The sequence below is a fragment of the Melozone crissalis genome, unplaced genomic scaffold (genome assembly GCF_028551555.1).
Source record: "Melozone crissalis strain CALT ecotype California unplaced genomic scaffold, PUWL_Pcris_2 ptg000014l_1, whole genome shotgun sequence".
NCBI lineage: Eukaryota > Metazoa > Chordata > Aves > Passeriformes > Passerellidae > Melozone > Melozone crissalis.
Window position 1 is genome coordinate 19,069,233 of NW_026535792.1, and position 17,301 is coordinate 19,086,533.

The following is a 17,301-nucleotide window of genomic DNA, read 5'->3' on the forward strand; positions in this document are numbered from 1 at the left end:
TTTATGAACGGTAGCTCAATTACTACAGAAGACATACCTGATAGAGGTAATAAGACTCTTGATGGAATCTGAGACTGTGTGGGAATGCCCTGCTAGTACAGACCATGTAGGAGGGTCTTTGGGATTGATAGCCAGAGAACGGGCAGTTTTGATCAACAAAGATGAGCTCTCCAACATTGTCCTAGCAGAAACCAGAATTGGCTCCTGAGCTTGTGATCCCTGTGGTCAGGAAGATATAAGAACAGAAAGAACATCTGAATTATTGTTCGAGTTCATCCACACTTTCTGCTCCTAAAAGTCTATTTAATTAACAGCATTAATATAGAATTATAATCTCCTCCATTGTACTATTATATTCACAGATAGTTAACACAGAAATAGAACAAAAATCAGTCCAACAGCTTTCTCTGAAACATACTTAAGAAACATGTCTCAAGAAATGCATTTTCCAGCTGAGAAACAATGACTTGTCTAGTTGCAGACTACAGAAATATCACTGAAAATACACTGTCACAAAAATTCTTGTCATCAACAGATGTGCCCTTTCCCCAGTCAGACTAGCTCCAAGTGATGATAGATGACTCTTGCCTGGGTTTTCATCTGTGTATCCATTTTATTTTATAATCTGATAAAGCCAGGTACCACAGGCCTGGAGGACACATTTAGATTTCAGTTCCAGCCCCACAGCTGTAAGAGTGCAACAGCTGCTGCATCATCTGATACTGCCATCTGGAGCAGAGCCTGACAAAAGCAGGAAGCAGCCCCTGGAGGGCCAGCAACAACACATGACCTCTACTCCAAAGCTTTTACAGAGCTTGAGGGGTTTGCTTTTTTTCTCTCTTTTCCCTGTGAAAAAATCCTAAATCCAACGAATCCTTTATTAGTCTCTTCACATTCTACTCTGCTCTGGTCTCACAGTTTGAGCAAAAAGGAAAAAAAGCCAGCAACATCCCTTTGATTCTTGTCAGAACTAACTAGGTTCCATTTGTTGAAACTGCTCTTGAGGGAAAACAAAGGATATTTACAATAGTATTGCATGGAAGGATCCAGCTACCAAAACATGCAAATCCCCTGTGCCCTATGGCTTTGCTAACGGCAGACTTGCAGCACTCACTGTAGCCAAACTGTGCATCCTGCTGGTAGAAAAGTCAAGGTCAGAGGTTAAACACAAGACAGCACAATGTCCTGAAAACACCCAGGTCTTTACGCTCACTCTTTGGGGTCTTTACACTCACTCTCTCCCACATGTGATTAATTCAACATTTCCAGCTTTTGGAGGATGGAAATGCAGTATCCTGCCTTACCTCAGTGCTGATCTGTGCTGGGATGCTGACAAATTCTGGGTTTGAAGCAAATGCTGTCAGATTTTCCACAGCCTCTATTAAAGGTGCAGTGGCAGTTCTGCACTTGTTGCGGTTCTCCTCCGAGAAATCTCCATCCAGAGCCTGGAAATGAAACCAGGATTGAGCTCTGCCTGAACAGGTTTCTTTAGCAAAATGGAAGGGAGATGGCTTAAGTCTTCCTAGTTTTAAACCACTGCATGTTGAGGATATTTGAAAGCTCCTTCACAAACAAGACTGATGCAAAGAATGTGATCTTTCAGGAGTGTTTCCTTCCTCAGCTGGTTACTGACCCTAAACTTTAAACTGCTGCAGGTTTTTTGTCACTGAACTCTGATGAGTCTCTCAGGTCCCTCTCTGATGAGACTCAAGCCTCTCAAGTGTCCCAGGACCTCAAACTCCAAAGGGTGGAAGGGGCTAACTCCCACCTTTTTGTGGTTGGTGAAGATGATTGTTTTCTATGGACTGATTTTGAAAATTCTCAGTTATTTCTGTTATCAGCAAACCAGTAATATATTGCTCCCATTTTCACCCAAGTCAACTTATCTCTCTCACAATCAGAATAAACATTGCAGCTAATGAAATCAGATTAGATCCGTTAATGACTTCCAGAAGGGTTCAGAATTGTGAATTCTCCACAGCTTCACAAATATTACTTCTGCTTGCATGAAAAAACCTACTCCCTACCACACTGCTGGAAGAAATCTGGAAAATAAAAGGTTACTATTAACAAGAGACTACTAGCAACATAAATGGCTTCTGTTTGGTTCCCACTATTATTTATTTCCCTTTTCCCCCTCTATTGTTAACTTAAAGCTGTCGGAAACAGCTCCAACACCCTCAGTATACTGGGGAACTTAACACCATAAAAAACCTTCACATTCAGTTGCTTGCAGATTATTCTTACGGTACAAGCCCATTAAATACATCAATCCCATCATACTGGATGGGTCAGCTGTCTCTCCTAATATTAAAACTGCCCAATTTTTTTCAACTTGAATTCAGCAGTTACTCCATTGAACATATTTTCCAATTCAGATCTTCAAAAATTTAATTAGTTATTTTTTAAAGCATGCATGCCCAAGAATATAAAAAGATATTTACAACTGTTCTGATTTTGTCTCAACAGGGGGAAAAAACCAAACAAGAAAATCCTCTAAATCACAAAGGAAGAAGAAAGCACAACTGAGCAGCATTTGTACCTTGATAGTTTTAACCAGGTTAGCAGTGCTGTTTGCAACTTCCTTGGCAGATTGCACAAAGTGTCTCTTGGCAACAGGATTTGCTGTTTTTGATGAAGCAATGCGACAGGCGTTGCACAGAGCAGACGTGTGCTTGGCCACGATGGTGGCAGCTGATAGGACCTGTAAAAACCAGCACAAAACAGGCACAAGGTTTAGGACCTGTAAAAGCCAGCAGAGAACAGGCACAATGGTTAGGACCTGTAAAAACCAGCACAGAACAGGCACAATGTTTAGGACCTGTAAAAATCAGCACAGAACAGGCACAAAGTCCTAAATCACAATGTTTAAGATCTGTAAAAACCAGCACAGAACAGGCACAAGGTTTAGGACCTGTAAAAACCAGCACAGAACAGGCACAATGTCTTAACCCACAATGTGTAGGACCTGTAAAAGCCAGCACAGAACAGGCACAATATTTAGGATCTGTAAAAACCAGCAGAGAACAGGCACAATGTCTTAATCCACAAGGTTTAGGATCTGTAAAAACCAGCACAGAACAGGCACAAAGTCCTAACCCACAATGTTTAGGACCTGTAAAAGGCAGCACAGAACAGGCACAAAGTCCTAAGCCACAATGTTTAGGACCTGTAAAAACCAGCACAGAACAAGCACAATGAGGTTACTGTGGGACAGTAACCACACTGCAGCTCTGCAATGCCAGAGCCAGGCAATAAAGTCCAACCAAAACTCCTTGGAATGGACAGGAACAAAGCAAAGTCCCTTGTCCCAACTGGGATGGTCCCTCTGCATCACCTGGGATGGGCTGCTTGCTGGATCCACCAGGTTCTGGCAGGCCATCTGGATCGCTTGGTTGGCACGGGCAAACTGGATTGGGTCAACGAGGCCCTGCTGACCAGCCTGGCTGTTTGGATCTGAGATACCAACCAGGTAAGCAGCCTGCAAATGGGGAAAAGAAGGAAAACAATCCTAAAAAATCATGTTCATTGTGTCTAGGATCTCTGGTAAGCTGGCCATATGTCATAGCACACAGTGGTCAGAGATTATTCAGAAATCATACTGTTTTGTATCATGAAATCATGAAATACAATTACCATTTGGTTTTAGCAATACATCACCAGAATCCACTGAAACCAAGAAAATATACCCTTACACTTGAGAAATTTAATTAGTTGAAACAAAACTAATAGTCCACTGTTCAGACAAGTGCTATTCCTGAAAACATTGCTTGTCACTTGCACAGCCAATAGAGCTTTAAGGATTGCAGGTACTGGCAAATTATTTACTGTATTAGCCACGGTTGGAGGCAGTGGAGGTTTTTATCAAGATCATAAAAGCAATCCAGCAATGGCACTTGTGCTGAATGCAGATCCCACCAGGCCTGCAGCTGCTGGTCTCACTGCAGCCCAGAGTGTCTGATGGCCAACCTTACCTCCTCTCTCATTTAAAGGTTTCATGCCTCTCAACAGCCACAACTTAACTGTCACAATCACACATGAAGATTCCTCATGTCTCTTACAGATACAATTATCTGGCACCTTAATATGCCAGTAAGGCAACTCAGAGTTAGCTGTGAAGGAGATTAGTCCATACCAAGGCATCATACATTTGGGGAAATCAAGAAGAGGTTTTCAGATGCAGAGCATGATCCCCACAGCCAAATCCTTCACCAAGGTGACTGTATCAGCTCTTTATAGTTCACTATATTGTTATCAGATCAGTGAAACCACAGAGATCAGACCCTAATTTTAGAATTTTGGTTATACCAAAAGCATCTGAACAGCTGAAACAGGTTTCTTAGTTCCAATGTCTGAAACTTGTAGTGCTCCTTAAGAACTTCTACAAACCAGAACTTGATTCATTACTTTTAACTGTGGCTTTTTTGTGCATTTCTCTATGATATAATAGTTCTGAGGTTGAGCTAGAAACATGAATTCCCTGTGCTGCAGCTTTGCTTTATCCTCAGCAAAGCTTCCTTCTAGATGGCATTTCCCTTCCTTAGAAAATACTCATGTTATTGCACTCTGCTCCTCCTGCACTTTCTGCAATTTATGTGATCTACACAGAACACATTGTGTAATACAAACTCATCCCTTGTTTGAACTCAGGGAAGTGAATTTCAGATTACAGACCCAGAACATGAGCTTGCTAAAACATAAAAACTTAATTGCTTTACAGCCTTCAGTCTCTTACCTGAGCTGCTGCCTCTGTGAGGCCACAAAGAGCCTTGGATGCGACTCCAACACATTCTCCAAAGACCAGAAGATCCCCAGTTTTTGCATTCTGGGAAATGCCTGCCATTGATTCTCCAAGAACCTCAGAAATTAAAAAAACAAAGTTATCTTCCAAATATGCATCCCTTCCACTTAGAGGCAAGCAATTGCTGGCCTGAAACCCATTTTGGCCCACAAAACCCCTGGACTTAGCTTCAGAATTTTTATACTTGACTGAACTGGGCACATTGTTCTGTGTGGTGTGAGGGATCAGGCATGGTCACCAACACTGGACTGACAGGGAACAGAAGCTCTGCTGCAGCTCAGATGACTGAGAGGGTACAGAATTACCCCTCATTCATTCTGCTGTCATCCATTATTTATTTATTATTTTTTATTATTATTTATTAATTAATTATTATTTAATTAACAGCTAAGCTGGCACTAGATGCATTTCCTGCAGCCTGCATGGCAGTCCTGCAGATGCTGTTGACACCTACAGGATCATCTTTGTACCCAAACTCACTGAAGCTCAGTGGGAATGAAACTGCACCTGGACTTCTGGAACCATCTTAGGGTCAGGATGCACATGAATTCCCACAGTATGTCCCACTGAATTCAGTTCACTTGGATTTAAAATTCAAAATGAGCTCTGACTGCAGTAGAACATTAGATGCAAGATGACACACACATCCATTAGGTACTTTCTTTTTTCTTTTACAGAAGAAGGAATATGAGACCATTCCAACAAATCAAATAATAAGGACCCAAAAGCCAGCTTCAAAGGAAGATGTACAGCAGAGTTTGATTAAAAGTAAGTGAAGAGGTTTCCCCACAGGTTTTCTGATGTGGTGGGGTGTCTGGACTGCTCAGACATTTGGCAGAGCTGTTCTGCACAGAACAATACAATGGGATTTCATTATCAAGCCCTCCCATTTATGCTTGGGGCTGTTCTAACATAGCTGCAGTCAAAATACAGCACCCAAAGTATGACATGCTGTCTACTGCATGTCAAGGAGAGGAAGGGAGAGAGGAGAAGCTTTCAGAGCATTGTGTACCCATCACTTAATTAAAAATTTCTTACTGAGGCAATACACCTTCTAAGTGACCAAACCCTGAAATTACCTGTAAGAGACCAATCTCAGGCAGAGTTTATCAAGGAGTGTAGCAGACATTTTAGCAATAAACACTGACTGCACCTCTAACATTCAATATGCATGTGGAAACTTTTGAAAACCCAAACACATAACTGACAGAGAGCTGGGAAAAAGAAATTACCTTGGAGTTTTCCATGACGCCCTCAATACAATCAAAATATGAGAGATCACTCACAGGCTCATTTGGGTTATCCAGCATTCCCTTCACTGTCTGAAATAATGAAAGCAACTGATTATTGACAGTCTGAAACACTGAGCTGAGAAGAACACAGACCTTCATGGCTATTCTGGTTATCCCAGTGTAAGCTGACATGTTTGTCTCCAGCAAGCAGCCAAAGCTACACATTCCTGAGGGTGTGCCATGCTGGAAACTGCACCCAACAGGAACTGAGCTCTGGGAACTCCATGTTTGTGCACCAACAATCTCTTGGAAATTCAGGTTACCTCATGTTTGTGATGAGTGATATATGGCCAGAGGTGCAAGGCTTGACATGAGGCAGTCTGGTTTTCTGTCAGGTGTCAACAGTGTAACACATGTTTTCAGTACTATTTTAAATTTCATAACCAGATTTAAAGAAGTGATAAGAAAAGCAGCTGCCATTTGTTGAGCACTTTGGAAACACAAAGGGTTACTGAACTGAGTACACCTGCCTGCCTCTTACAGTGTCAGATTCCCCCAACACAGGAAAATTTTCAGTCAGGAAACTACATAGTTGGGTTTAATTTCTTTTTTTGAGGTGATTCTGAGTCCTGAATATTAGAATGTGACAATCAGTCACATATGCATTGAGAAGAATGAATGTAGTTAGATAATGAAACTTGTAAAAAGCTGCAAAATGCAGGAGGCTAATTCTTTTATACATTAAAATATCTGTAGCACACCTTTTTTCAAGTCTTAAGGAACACTATTTTACTGCCAAATATCATGCAGAAAAGACTTTTAATCCTTCTGATGAAAGTGAAATCAGTATGGACTTGCATATTAAGAAAAATCACAATATCCTGAAATGACTTTAGTAACCTTGTGATACTAAGGGCTGGAAATAAAAATTTTAATGGTATTTTATGCTCTCCACACAGGCCAGTCACCCCTTGATGTTTTGACCTTGACAGTAACCAACAAATATCTAGTTTAAATTAAAAGATTATTTCCTACTACTGAGAGTGGCCTGTCTGTGATCAGTGGAGGTCTCTCAACTGACCATTATTTAGCCAGCCAAACCTTTCACTCAGGACCAAGAACTTTATTTGCAAGAGCCTGTACTGACACACACATTGTATCAGTGTGACAGGGAAGGCACAAACAAGGCATTAAAAGTCTACAGCAAGAAAGGTCAAGGTAGAAGATTCCAAACATCATCCTAAGGTGGGATGTCAGCAACAACTTCTTGCAAGTGGAAAAACCAAGATATGGCAGCTCCCTCCAGTGCACTGGTGGTAGTAGAAATGTCCATCTTGTCATGATTCTTCCTCAAGTTACAGTAAGTATGAATAGTAGGGACTAAAGTGTATTTTTGGAGGCAGGACAGAGGAGATGGGGACAGGGCAGCAAATTTCATTCTGGCCAAACCTACCAGATGCTTACATGGGCTCCATGCTCACCTTGTACACAGCTAAAACCCCTGCCACAGATGAAGTGAGAGGACAGTAACAGGAGCTATTCAGACACAGAATCCAAGGGAAACAATATAAGAACTTTTGACATATAGTAATACCTCCAGTTCTCTGAGTGCATTATCACATTCCTTCTGCCCAGGAGCTTGCTGGGTGCACAGTGTGATGAGCTGGTTTATGCTCTCAGTCACAGCTCTGGGGAGAGTAGGAGGAAAAAAGGTGCATTTTAAAATTGAACTATTCCTCTTAGTAAAACTGTTGTCATTAAATGTATACTGCATAAAGTTATACAACTTGGATTATCTACTATACAGCTGAGCCCAGTGGCACCTCTGGGAAAACACTGGTGACAAAGGACAGAACACCACCTGGCAGCAGGCCATGGCCAACTTAGTACACTGGCACAGTGACACAGTGTAGCTGCTAAAAGGTATTTCAGCACTTCTCCAGGTTTGACATTAACTGAATAATTTCTCAACTTCCAGCCCAGAAGCCCTAAAGGATCCAGAAACAAGTGTCTGGTATGGAAAACAATGGTAAATGTAAAGTAAATGTTATTTACCTTTCTCTAGCAGTCTTGTCTCACATACTGTAACACACACAATCCTGCTATACATCTCTACAGTCTCTTAGTCATTCAGTCTTTTTTCTCTTTAACTAATAATTGATATTCTCCCATAGGTTTATATCCCCAGAGAACAGGTTATGCAAGGGCATCATGTTCCTGTGGGAGCTCACAGCTCCTGCACACAGGCTGAACCTGAACACACCAGTCACTGTCTGTCTTTCTGATCAATGCTCTGATAATAGACAACATTCATTTTAACTACATTAACTCAGACTCATGACTAACAACCCAGGAAAGTGGCATCTAGAAGAAGAGAAAAATCAGTGAAATTGGAGTGCATGGAGAAAATGCTTTCCTCTGGCCTTGGAAACTGAACAGCATTTGCATCACTTTCCCTTTGAGAAAATAGGCACTTGGTAACTTATCAATAACATGATTACCTGGCTGGATGGTATCCTACTGTCACAAAAGGAAACAGGATGTGCTTATTACATTTAACATGTTTATGATAAATTCCAGGGCAAAAATAATGGAAACTAATAGACATGTTTAACTGAGACTCCTACCCTTTTCAGCAGCCTTGGTGTCCTTGTGGAGGACCTGGTGTTCACCTGCTGAACATCAGTGATTTCTATGCATCAGAAAATAATCATTGCATACAGACATAGGAATGTATGACAAAAATTATAATTCTGTTCACTCCCAGAGAAACTTCACACAAAAATATCTTGTCTGCTGTTGATTTTAATCTGAGACACAATTCATATTGACTCAGAGAATATCAGCAATTGAAGGGAGAGAATTATCATCTTTCTAGAGGAGGCCACATGGTCCCACAAATATCATTATTACACACCAGGTACCTCTCCCAGGAATCCATCCAGTGTACAGACATTACTCTGAAAACCATTTGGACACAGTAGAACCAGGAAGGCGGCCCCTCAAACACCAATCCCAGAGTGGCAGAGGAATGCTAGATCCCTAAAGGCCACACCTGTTCTCATCAAATACAACACACAAATATTGGGCCCTGCAGGGAACTCTGCTGCCCTGTCAGAGGTGGTCAAGAAAAATCCCTCCACAAGGAAGACAAGACTACTGAAAAGGTGGTGTCTCTTACAGCTGGTGCAGATGGGGATGAAAGAAAGCAAACCCAGCAAAACCCCCAGATTAATCACAGTACCATAGATGATGAGAGAAAAATGAGAAGGAAAGCTATCATAAAATAAGGCAGCTGTGCCTCTTCTTTCATTTTCATAAGAGAGAAAGTACAAATATTTGTGCTGATTGTATCATATCAGGGAAAGAGAAGAGAGCCCTGGCAAGCTTGTCCCAGCCAGAACAGAGGTCTGGGAAGGGAGTACAGTGTCACCTCAGCACCTTAAACACAACCAGAACTGGTGCAGTGTTAACTTCCCACAGCTCTGTGCTGTCTGTGTAAGGTCTCACATGCACACACACAGGACAGCTGAAGGCTTGACCTGGCTCACCTCCCTTTTTCTATTCAATGCTTCCACAGAGGGAATCCCAACCTGGCAGGGACTTACAACTACCTGGTTTCACTGGGGTGAAATTCCTCTGCACTCCAGTCAGGAATGCTCCAAGCCTAAAGCAGTTTGGTGCTGCAGCACTGACAAAATCTCATGTGACTCCTTCACTTCTAAGCAGCCTGTCTTTGGTTATCTATCATTTGCATAGATGTTATTTATTTCAAGGGAGATAATACAGATGTTTTTTTAAACAAAATACAACAAAGTGAAGTAGTGTGAGTCCTTAAGGAGCCCTTTACTCTGGGAGTGGATTTATAATCCTTAAAGCAAGGGCATGCTCCACTGCAGAAATGTAGCATCTAACCCTTTCAAGCATTCCTGGTCACACACACATGCACACTGTTAGTGATAGGTAGCTATGATTTTTAAGCACATTTTATCTAAGAATATTATTCCATTTCTTTTCTTTCAGGGACTGAGAAGCTTAATGTTAGCTATGCCTTGTCAGAACATAGATAGTGAGAAAACAGTAAGTAAAATACACTTTTTTTAGGGTTTTGAAAGGGGTTCCTTTCAAAAACCAGGCCAAGTCCTCAAATGCTGTTCCTATTTTCACAAGGGTAACAAGTTATCCCAGCTGAGGAACTACTCCAACTCTCCTCTGGCCTACTTCCATTTAAACAGAATTGCAGGTTCCAGCCATTCACTTAACTGTCAACAGTAGAAAAATATATAAGCACAATATAAATACCACAGAGAAAAGCAAATATCCCAGGAAAACACAGCAAGCAACACATCCTTACCTTGCTGCTGCTGCTAAGAGGTTCTTGGCATTAGGAGCTCCAGGATCAACAGACAGAGACTTGGCAGCCAGTAACAGCTTGCTGGAAGCCATTGAGATGCTCTTGAGGTTACCTATGACTTGAATCTGGTCCTCTTTAGTCTGGAAAGCCACAGCAGCATAACATTAAATACAAAATTAGCAATTAAGAGAGTGTACTAAAAGCACGCATGGAGACCCAGTTTGTTTATCCACCTGAAACCACTGACACAGGTGAGCTCAGAGAAGGAGGGCTCAAGCCATCCTTCACCCAGACAGGTGCCCCTAGCTTCACTTACATAACACAAAAAGACCCTTCCAACAAACAGCTTGGCTTCTAACACTGGTAGTATTCACAAATGAGCAATGGAGGAACTTCCCTACTTGTTGAACAATGCTTTTGTTGACAAAAGACTCTTATGTGTCTCTGCCTGGCACAACTGCTTCCCATTATTCAGTCAGTGCAGGCTCTCTGGCACCCTTTGTGCAGCCCACAGGCTTCTCCAGCATCTAACTGGGATTGCTTACACAAATATATCCTCCAGGAAGGAATCTTTCCCAATAAAACAACTTTCTATAAGCCTACTTTGGTCAACATTCTGACTTGGATGCCCTATTACTTATTTTAAGCCATTGCTTGAAAAGGGAAATCTGTATTTAAATCCAGTTACAGAAAAGTATTGCATCTTCACAGTAAACAGCTGTGACTAGATTCTTCTGCCAATGACCAGTAGAAGTGAACCCATTTTTTCTAACAGTCTGTTCACAGTTTTATGTAAAGGGGTTGCATATTATTCAGTTGGTATGAATAGCTTTTACTCTATATTTATTACATTCTACTTCCTCCCTGCCCCTACATTTTGCTACTCACCCAAAATCCCTGGTATTGCTTCTGTTCAGGCCAAATAACTACATACACAGGACCTTCTCATTTGAAAGATCAGCCATTAATAATTCAGAATAATAACCACCCCCTGTGTCAGCAGGGTCCGCAAATTCACAAGGGCCACAAGGTCATCAGCAGCTGGATTCTCATTTCAAGCAGCCATTTGCAGCATCATTTCTACCTCTGCCTTCACTGAATTGCCTCAAACAAAACATTCTAAAAGTCAGTGTGGTCCACAGCTAAAGAGACAGTCAGGTACCTCACTACTGCTCACTTTCAGAGTCAGCTGTACATGGAGCCTAACTCACTTCACACATCTGGAACCTGAATGATGGAGTCCTGATGGAGAAAAACCACCAACCACTGTCAGATGTCTCATTTCTATGTACAAAGTATCTGCACTAGAGACCTTTCATAAATGACTTCAAAGGACTGACACACTCAGGCCCTCCTGGCCACTTTCTGGCAATCATTTCTGGGGTTTGTAGGGTCCTCCTACAAACCAGGGTAAAACCATCTGCAGATTCTTTTTTCTGCAAGTCCTCCCATCTCTTCTGATACACAATTCCTTTTTATATGCTGACATGTGTTATGCTTAATCATTGCCAAATGACCAATTACTGTAGCTCAGCACAACTCTATCCACTAAGATAAACTGAAGGTGGTACCTCCAGCTACCAGGAATGAGCTCAGCAATGTGTGACAACATTCCTGATTGTTAGAGCTCCTCAGAGTAGAACTCTGCCAGATTTTAAACCACTGAACACAAGTCCAAGTGCTTGCTGTCACATCCAAGGATGGCATTTTAGGCAGCCCTCTTCAAGTGCTTGCTCCACTCTGCAGCAGGTCCACAGCACCATGGAGCAATATCAAAGCATCATTTCCTCCATCTACTTAACAAAAGTAGCAAAGAAATGTGCTACATTTTGAACAGTGTTCATCTAAATTATACTCCATGGTAGTTCCACCAGAAAGAAACAACCCTTTCCACAGGCTCAGAGGTTCAGCACACCTTTGTACCTTTGCAGCTCAAACTACACAGAGGAGTATGAAGTTGTATTTCTGACTGGACACAGAAACAAATCCCAACATCCTGTGGAAGATGCAAATGTTGAGTCCTGTCCTTTCCAGATAAGAGCTCCAGATGATTCCCTCACAACAAACATCTCCTCACACAGCAGCATGCTGTGCTGCACTGCAGTGCTACATAAACACTGCCAGAGGGTATGGCCAAGATTATCCCCAATTACCAGGATCAAGGACTTACTTGTGCTTGGCCAGCCATTTCAATACCAGCATCAAGAAATTCATCAAAGTCATCACTGAATTTGCCAGAGGCTGCAGCCAGCTCCCCACTCTGGCCCCGTGTGGCATGGACAACTTCTCCAGCTGACTGATTCAGGTCTGCTGCTGCCTGGTTCAGTTCACTCTGAGCTTCTTGAAATGACTTAGAACTTGGAGGTAGCTGTAAGAGACAAAGTTCAGTATTTTACTGTCACATCACACCAGCCTTTCCTGGAGAGTTCAACACGTGCTGAGAATCCCAAATGCAGCAGAGCTGGAACTGTGGGACAGCTGTCAACCAGAACTCTGACCAGCAACTTGTGTCCTGCTGTTTCTTTCAAGGGACAGACAAGTCTGTAAGCTTTTCAAGGGACACAAATATTGGCAGCTCTTCAGAATTACTCTAAGCTCTCTTTAGTAAACCAGTTTGGTAAAAAAATCCCTGGTTTTATCAAAAGGCATTGCACAAACATATCAAAACACAATTCCTCCTTCATTCAGGGGATAGCAAGGTCAGTGATAAACGCAGACAAAAAAAGCTGATCAAACAGTATAACCTTCTGGCAAATTACCAATGCAAAAAGGGTTTTTTGACATGAATGTAGTTAAACAAAGTAACAATTCTACTCTTTACACAAAATGACCAAGCACATTTTTTGACAGATCACAATGCTCCTTCAAGTAAACTGATCACTTCTAGATGGGAGATGAACTATAATTTTCTAATTTTCATTTTCTTCAGAATGTCAAGTCATAGTTGCCCTTTTCAAAACCAAAAAGTTAATACCAATCTATGACCATTTTAATACTGCATTCACAAGTCACAGACATTTCACCTTCCCCATAAAACTACAAAAACGGTATTTCAGTCTAAATAGCAGCTGCCTAAAGGTGCATAAACTTAAACACAGCTTACATGAAGTACACTTAGGGCTCACTTACTAAATAATGATTTGCCACATGAGGAACTCAGATCTGCTGTTCAGTTTTCTAAAATCTATTTGCACATGAAAAGCCATCTTACCGAATCAACCAGGAGCTTCTTGCTGGATTCCCCAATGCTCTTTAAGGCCACATCCACATCCTTTTGTCCAGGCAGACAATTCACACAGTTATTCAAGGAGTGAGACACTGCTTTGGCCACCTGCAACACACAGGTGAACATAGTCACACTGAGAGGTTTAAGTGCTCATTAATGGGAGGCACAGCCTCTACTCCATAGCCAGCAATTCCTACTTTCTGACCCTCACAGGAACATTTTTGCAACTTTCTCAGTTTGTTGCCCTGCAGTCTTTATTCAGGCTCACCCATGGGACAAGACAGTGTTGGCACTGCAGATAACTTCAGAGGATTCCCTTATCTATAAACTATTCACAGAAATTTGTTGCATGCCACTTTTTACACAGATCTGATTAAAACAAAGATATCTTCATAAGAAATTGTTTACAATGCAGGCCAATTCTAGAACTTTTCAAATCAGTAAAAATGAACCTGTCACTCCTAAAGAATTCAAACATAGTGGTGCCACACATAAAGAAAACATACACTCATTTTTTTAATATAACATGGATATAGATCTTTTATTTGAAAATTATCAGTTTAATGGCTGTCTCACTTTTGCAGTCAAGCAGTCTCCTCACATATGTTATGGGTAAAAGCACAGAGCTGCATCTTTGTATGTTTTCCTAAGAGATGACTAAAATACCATACTTATACCATTTACATTGTTTAACCTAGGCATGATATTGTCTGAGAGCTTGAAAGGAATAGAAAGTTGAAATATCCATCAGCCTTATTTTCTGTCACTCTCTCTCCTTATTCAGTGCTGGTTTGGAGTGAATTCACTGCATGTTTGACAACTCTTGCAGCTGCCCAAGTCCCAGCTTACCTGGGCTAGTCTCTGCTGGCTGTCTGCATCCCCTGGGGCAGCCAGGGCCTGCTTGGCCTCCTGGATCAGCATGGCAGAGCCTTCCATGACATCCCTGGCTGAATCCAGCATGGCATGGGCTGCCACAGGGTCACTGGTGGATGCTGCAACCCCTCGTGCTGCCTGAGCCAAAGTCTTCAAGGCCTGAGCAGTTTCTCTGGCAGCAACTCCTGTGGTCACATTGCACCAAGGATTCTGTTAGTACCTTTAAAACAATCTTTGTGTTTCATGACATGATCTTCCAGGTAATGATCCTATTGCAAAATAACACTGCAAATGCAATTTAAAAGAAAATCTTCAAACAGGAACAAATTTGAAATACACAGAATCATTTGCTTATTGAAATGCCTGTAGTGAATCCATAAAGTAAATGTTATAGCCCAAAAACCCCATTCTGGGCACAGCTCTCAGTGACTACATCCTAGTGAAGCACTGAAAAAGAAGAGGAGCTAAAACCTGAAGATGAGGAAAAACTCATACTCCAAGCTATGGGGGCAGTGATTGTCTGCAAGAATGGTGCACAGGAGTTCAGAGCCACAGCACAGCAGTTTAACTTCAAGCAATCAAAAAAGAGATTATTAGGAATGATACAACTTGATATAACCTAACGTCACTGTGAGTAAAAACATAAAAAAATAACTGAATGAAGTCACAGAAAGGATGTAATAAAATTACCCTCTGTTAAAAGACATCTATCAACTCCAGTGCTAAGGTGTAGGACTATGTGAATAATGGTCTCCTTCTTCTATTTATGAAATTATTGAAAAGGAACTCATTGCTTTGTAGGGTTTCCTGCAAACAGGGCTACTAGATTTAGCTATTCATTATCAGCTGCAAGTGTCTGTACTCCCTTGCCTGATACCTAGTGCCTACTTGTGCACAACTATGTGACAGAAACATGAGCTATCTTGATGAAATTCCATCTGCTTCAAATGAAAACAACTCTAAGTTCTAGAGCCCAGATGCAATTATAACCAATGAAGTGGTAATTGCCATAATGCATTTTATCAGTAATATTAGACAAAAAATCTTATGGGAGCATTTGCAACAACAGGAATAAGGACACAGAACATTTTACCATCTACAAGTAAGCTTTTGTCCCTCCTGTAGAGCATTTTTCTATTAAGGCATTTTTGTTTCTAAACTAAAAGTACAGGTACAAAAATAAACTTTAGAATTTGTGTGCCCAGGTTTCCTATTGGCTTCACCTCAAACTATGCAAATGTGCTCAATGAATCAGCCAGAGCAGCTGCATTGTACATGGACTGGTAACAGCTAGGAAGAGATGCAGTTCTGAATGTCACCAAGCTGTGCCCACTATGTTTGCACCCTGTAGCTTCAAAACACATCCAAGGCACCCTTTAAACCTTCTGCAAGGACACAGCAACATTTCCAGTGGCACTGACCTTTAAAATGCAATACTAAAATGCAATTATTTCAGCCTTTCACAGTTTCAGTGGCACATATTTACAAAAACAACAGATCTCCCAATCTATTCTGATTAAAGACACAGCAGATTGCATCACTGTTCTTTTATGAAGTGTGAGTCACACTCAATTCTTCATAACTTACCACAATTCACTATCAGCACTATAAAAAATATGGAATTTCTTGATTTAAGTAGTCTGTGATAAGAAAACCTTTCCTCAAGGTGATGGAAAGCAGAAGTTTCAGAGCCATTATGGATAAAGCAGTACCTGTGTAGTGCTCGTTGCCCTGAGCAGCACAAGTTAACAGCTGGGCCATGGAAGAACCCACAGCTTTGGATGTGCTTCCCAGGTCCTGAGTGCATTTCTCAAGCTGTAAAAAATTGCAAAGGACAAATTACTTAGTTTAAGCTCAACAAAAATGCACTTTGTTTTAAATAGTACTGAAAAATTCCTCATTCCACAAAAAACCTAAACTTCCACCTCAGCTACTGAGCACACACACAATTTCTCTGAAATCTGACTAACACATTTTCCCTGTTCAGGATGAAATAAATTAACGTGTTAGGTAGTGTGAACAATAAAACTATTTTACAATTAGCAATGGAAATAAATACTTTCATCCAAGGAAGGGCTTTTTTCCCTCCCACCAAATAAACCATTTCATTTTCTATGCCTACTAGAACTGGCTATCCTGAGTTCTTATCATTGTCACTATTGAAAAGAAATTCCTTTTTGACAAGACCACAACATTATTGTTACCAAATTGTAATTTGGACAATAGAGAAGGAAGCTCTACATTCCTATGAGTAACTCTACTACAGAACACACTGTTGCTGTAGTAGTAACATACACAATTTTAAGAGAATCAGTGCAAAATCCTATCAGCATGATCATTATCCAAAGCTTCATGACTTGTTTTGCCTCTAATATTTAAGTTTTTAACAGCTAACTTTGTTTGTTTTAAAATGAAGAACATCCTTCCTCAATTACAGTTTCTCCTGGGAGAGGTTTTAGCTGTCCATCCACAGCTGCCATCTTCGCATCCTGCAGTTCATTTTTGAGTGTCTGGACTGTATTCAAAGCAGAATCAATTTCCATTGGGCCACAAGCTTCATGAGCCTGTTCAGAAACCAGATCAGCACCACTGTTAGCAGCTGTACACAACTTTCAGAAACAGTAGATGCTTCAGATCTCATCTTCCCTCCCATATTATTTCTCTTCCTACTTTAGAGGCCATTGTGAGCCCTCTAAGGGTTTTACATCATGGATTCCAAACTCCTGAACAATATTTCAGTGTGTGAAGAGAATAGCACCCTGCTAAAAGGGGAATGAGGTGCACTTGCCTTGTGTGCATGTCCCTTCACAGCAGG

At 41.2% G+C, this 17,301-nt stretch overlaps 1 protein-coding gene across 4 annotated transcripts in view; it reads right to left on the minus strand.

Annotated features, from left to right (window-relative positions):
- The window catches only part of TLN2 (talin 2), a 141,371-nt gene that overhangs the window by 35,506 nt on the left and 88,564 nt on the right, over nt 1-17,301 (minus strand). For all 4 annotated transcript variants that reach the window (XM_054272471.1, XM_054272473.1, XM_054272470.1 and 1 more), the window contains 13 exons: nt 16,922-17,050; nt 16,199-16,301; nt 14,463-14,671; nt 13,599-13,718; nt 12,558-12,755; nt 10,388-10,527; nt 7,628-7,721; nt 6,034-6,123; nt 4,736-4,858; nt 3,338-3,481; nt 2,543-2,704; nt 1,305-1,445; nt 38-219 (listed from right to left, as the gene is read on the minus strand). In XM_054272471.1, coding sequence (XP_054128446.1) covers nt 38-219; nt 1,305-1,445; nt 2,543-2,704; nt 3,338-3,481; nt 4,736-4,858; nt 6,034-6,123; nt 7,628-7,721; nt 10,388-10,527; nt 12,558-12,755; nt 13,599-13,718; nt 14,463-14,671; nt 16,199-16,301; nt 16,922-17,050 — 1,835 coding nt within the window. The remainder of the gene's footprint in view (nt 1-37; nt 220-1,304; nt 1,446-2,542; nt 2,705-3,337; nt 3,482-4,735; nt 4,859-6,033; nt 6,124-7,627; nt 7,722-10,387; nt 10,528-12,557; nt 12,756-13,598; nt 13,719-14,462; nt 14,672-16,198; nt 16,302-16,921; nt 17,051-17,301) is intronic.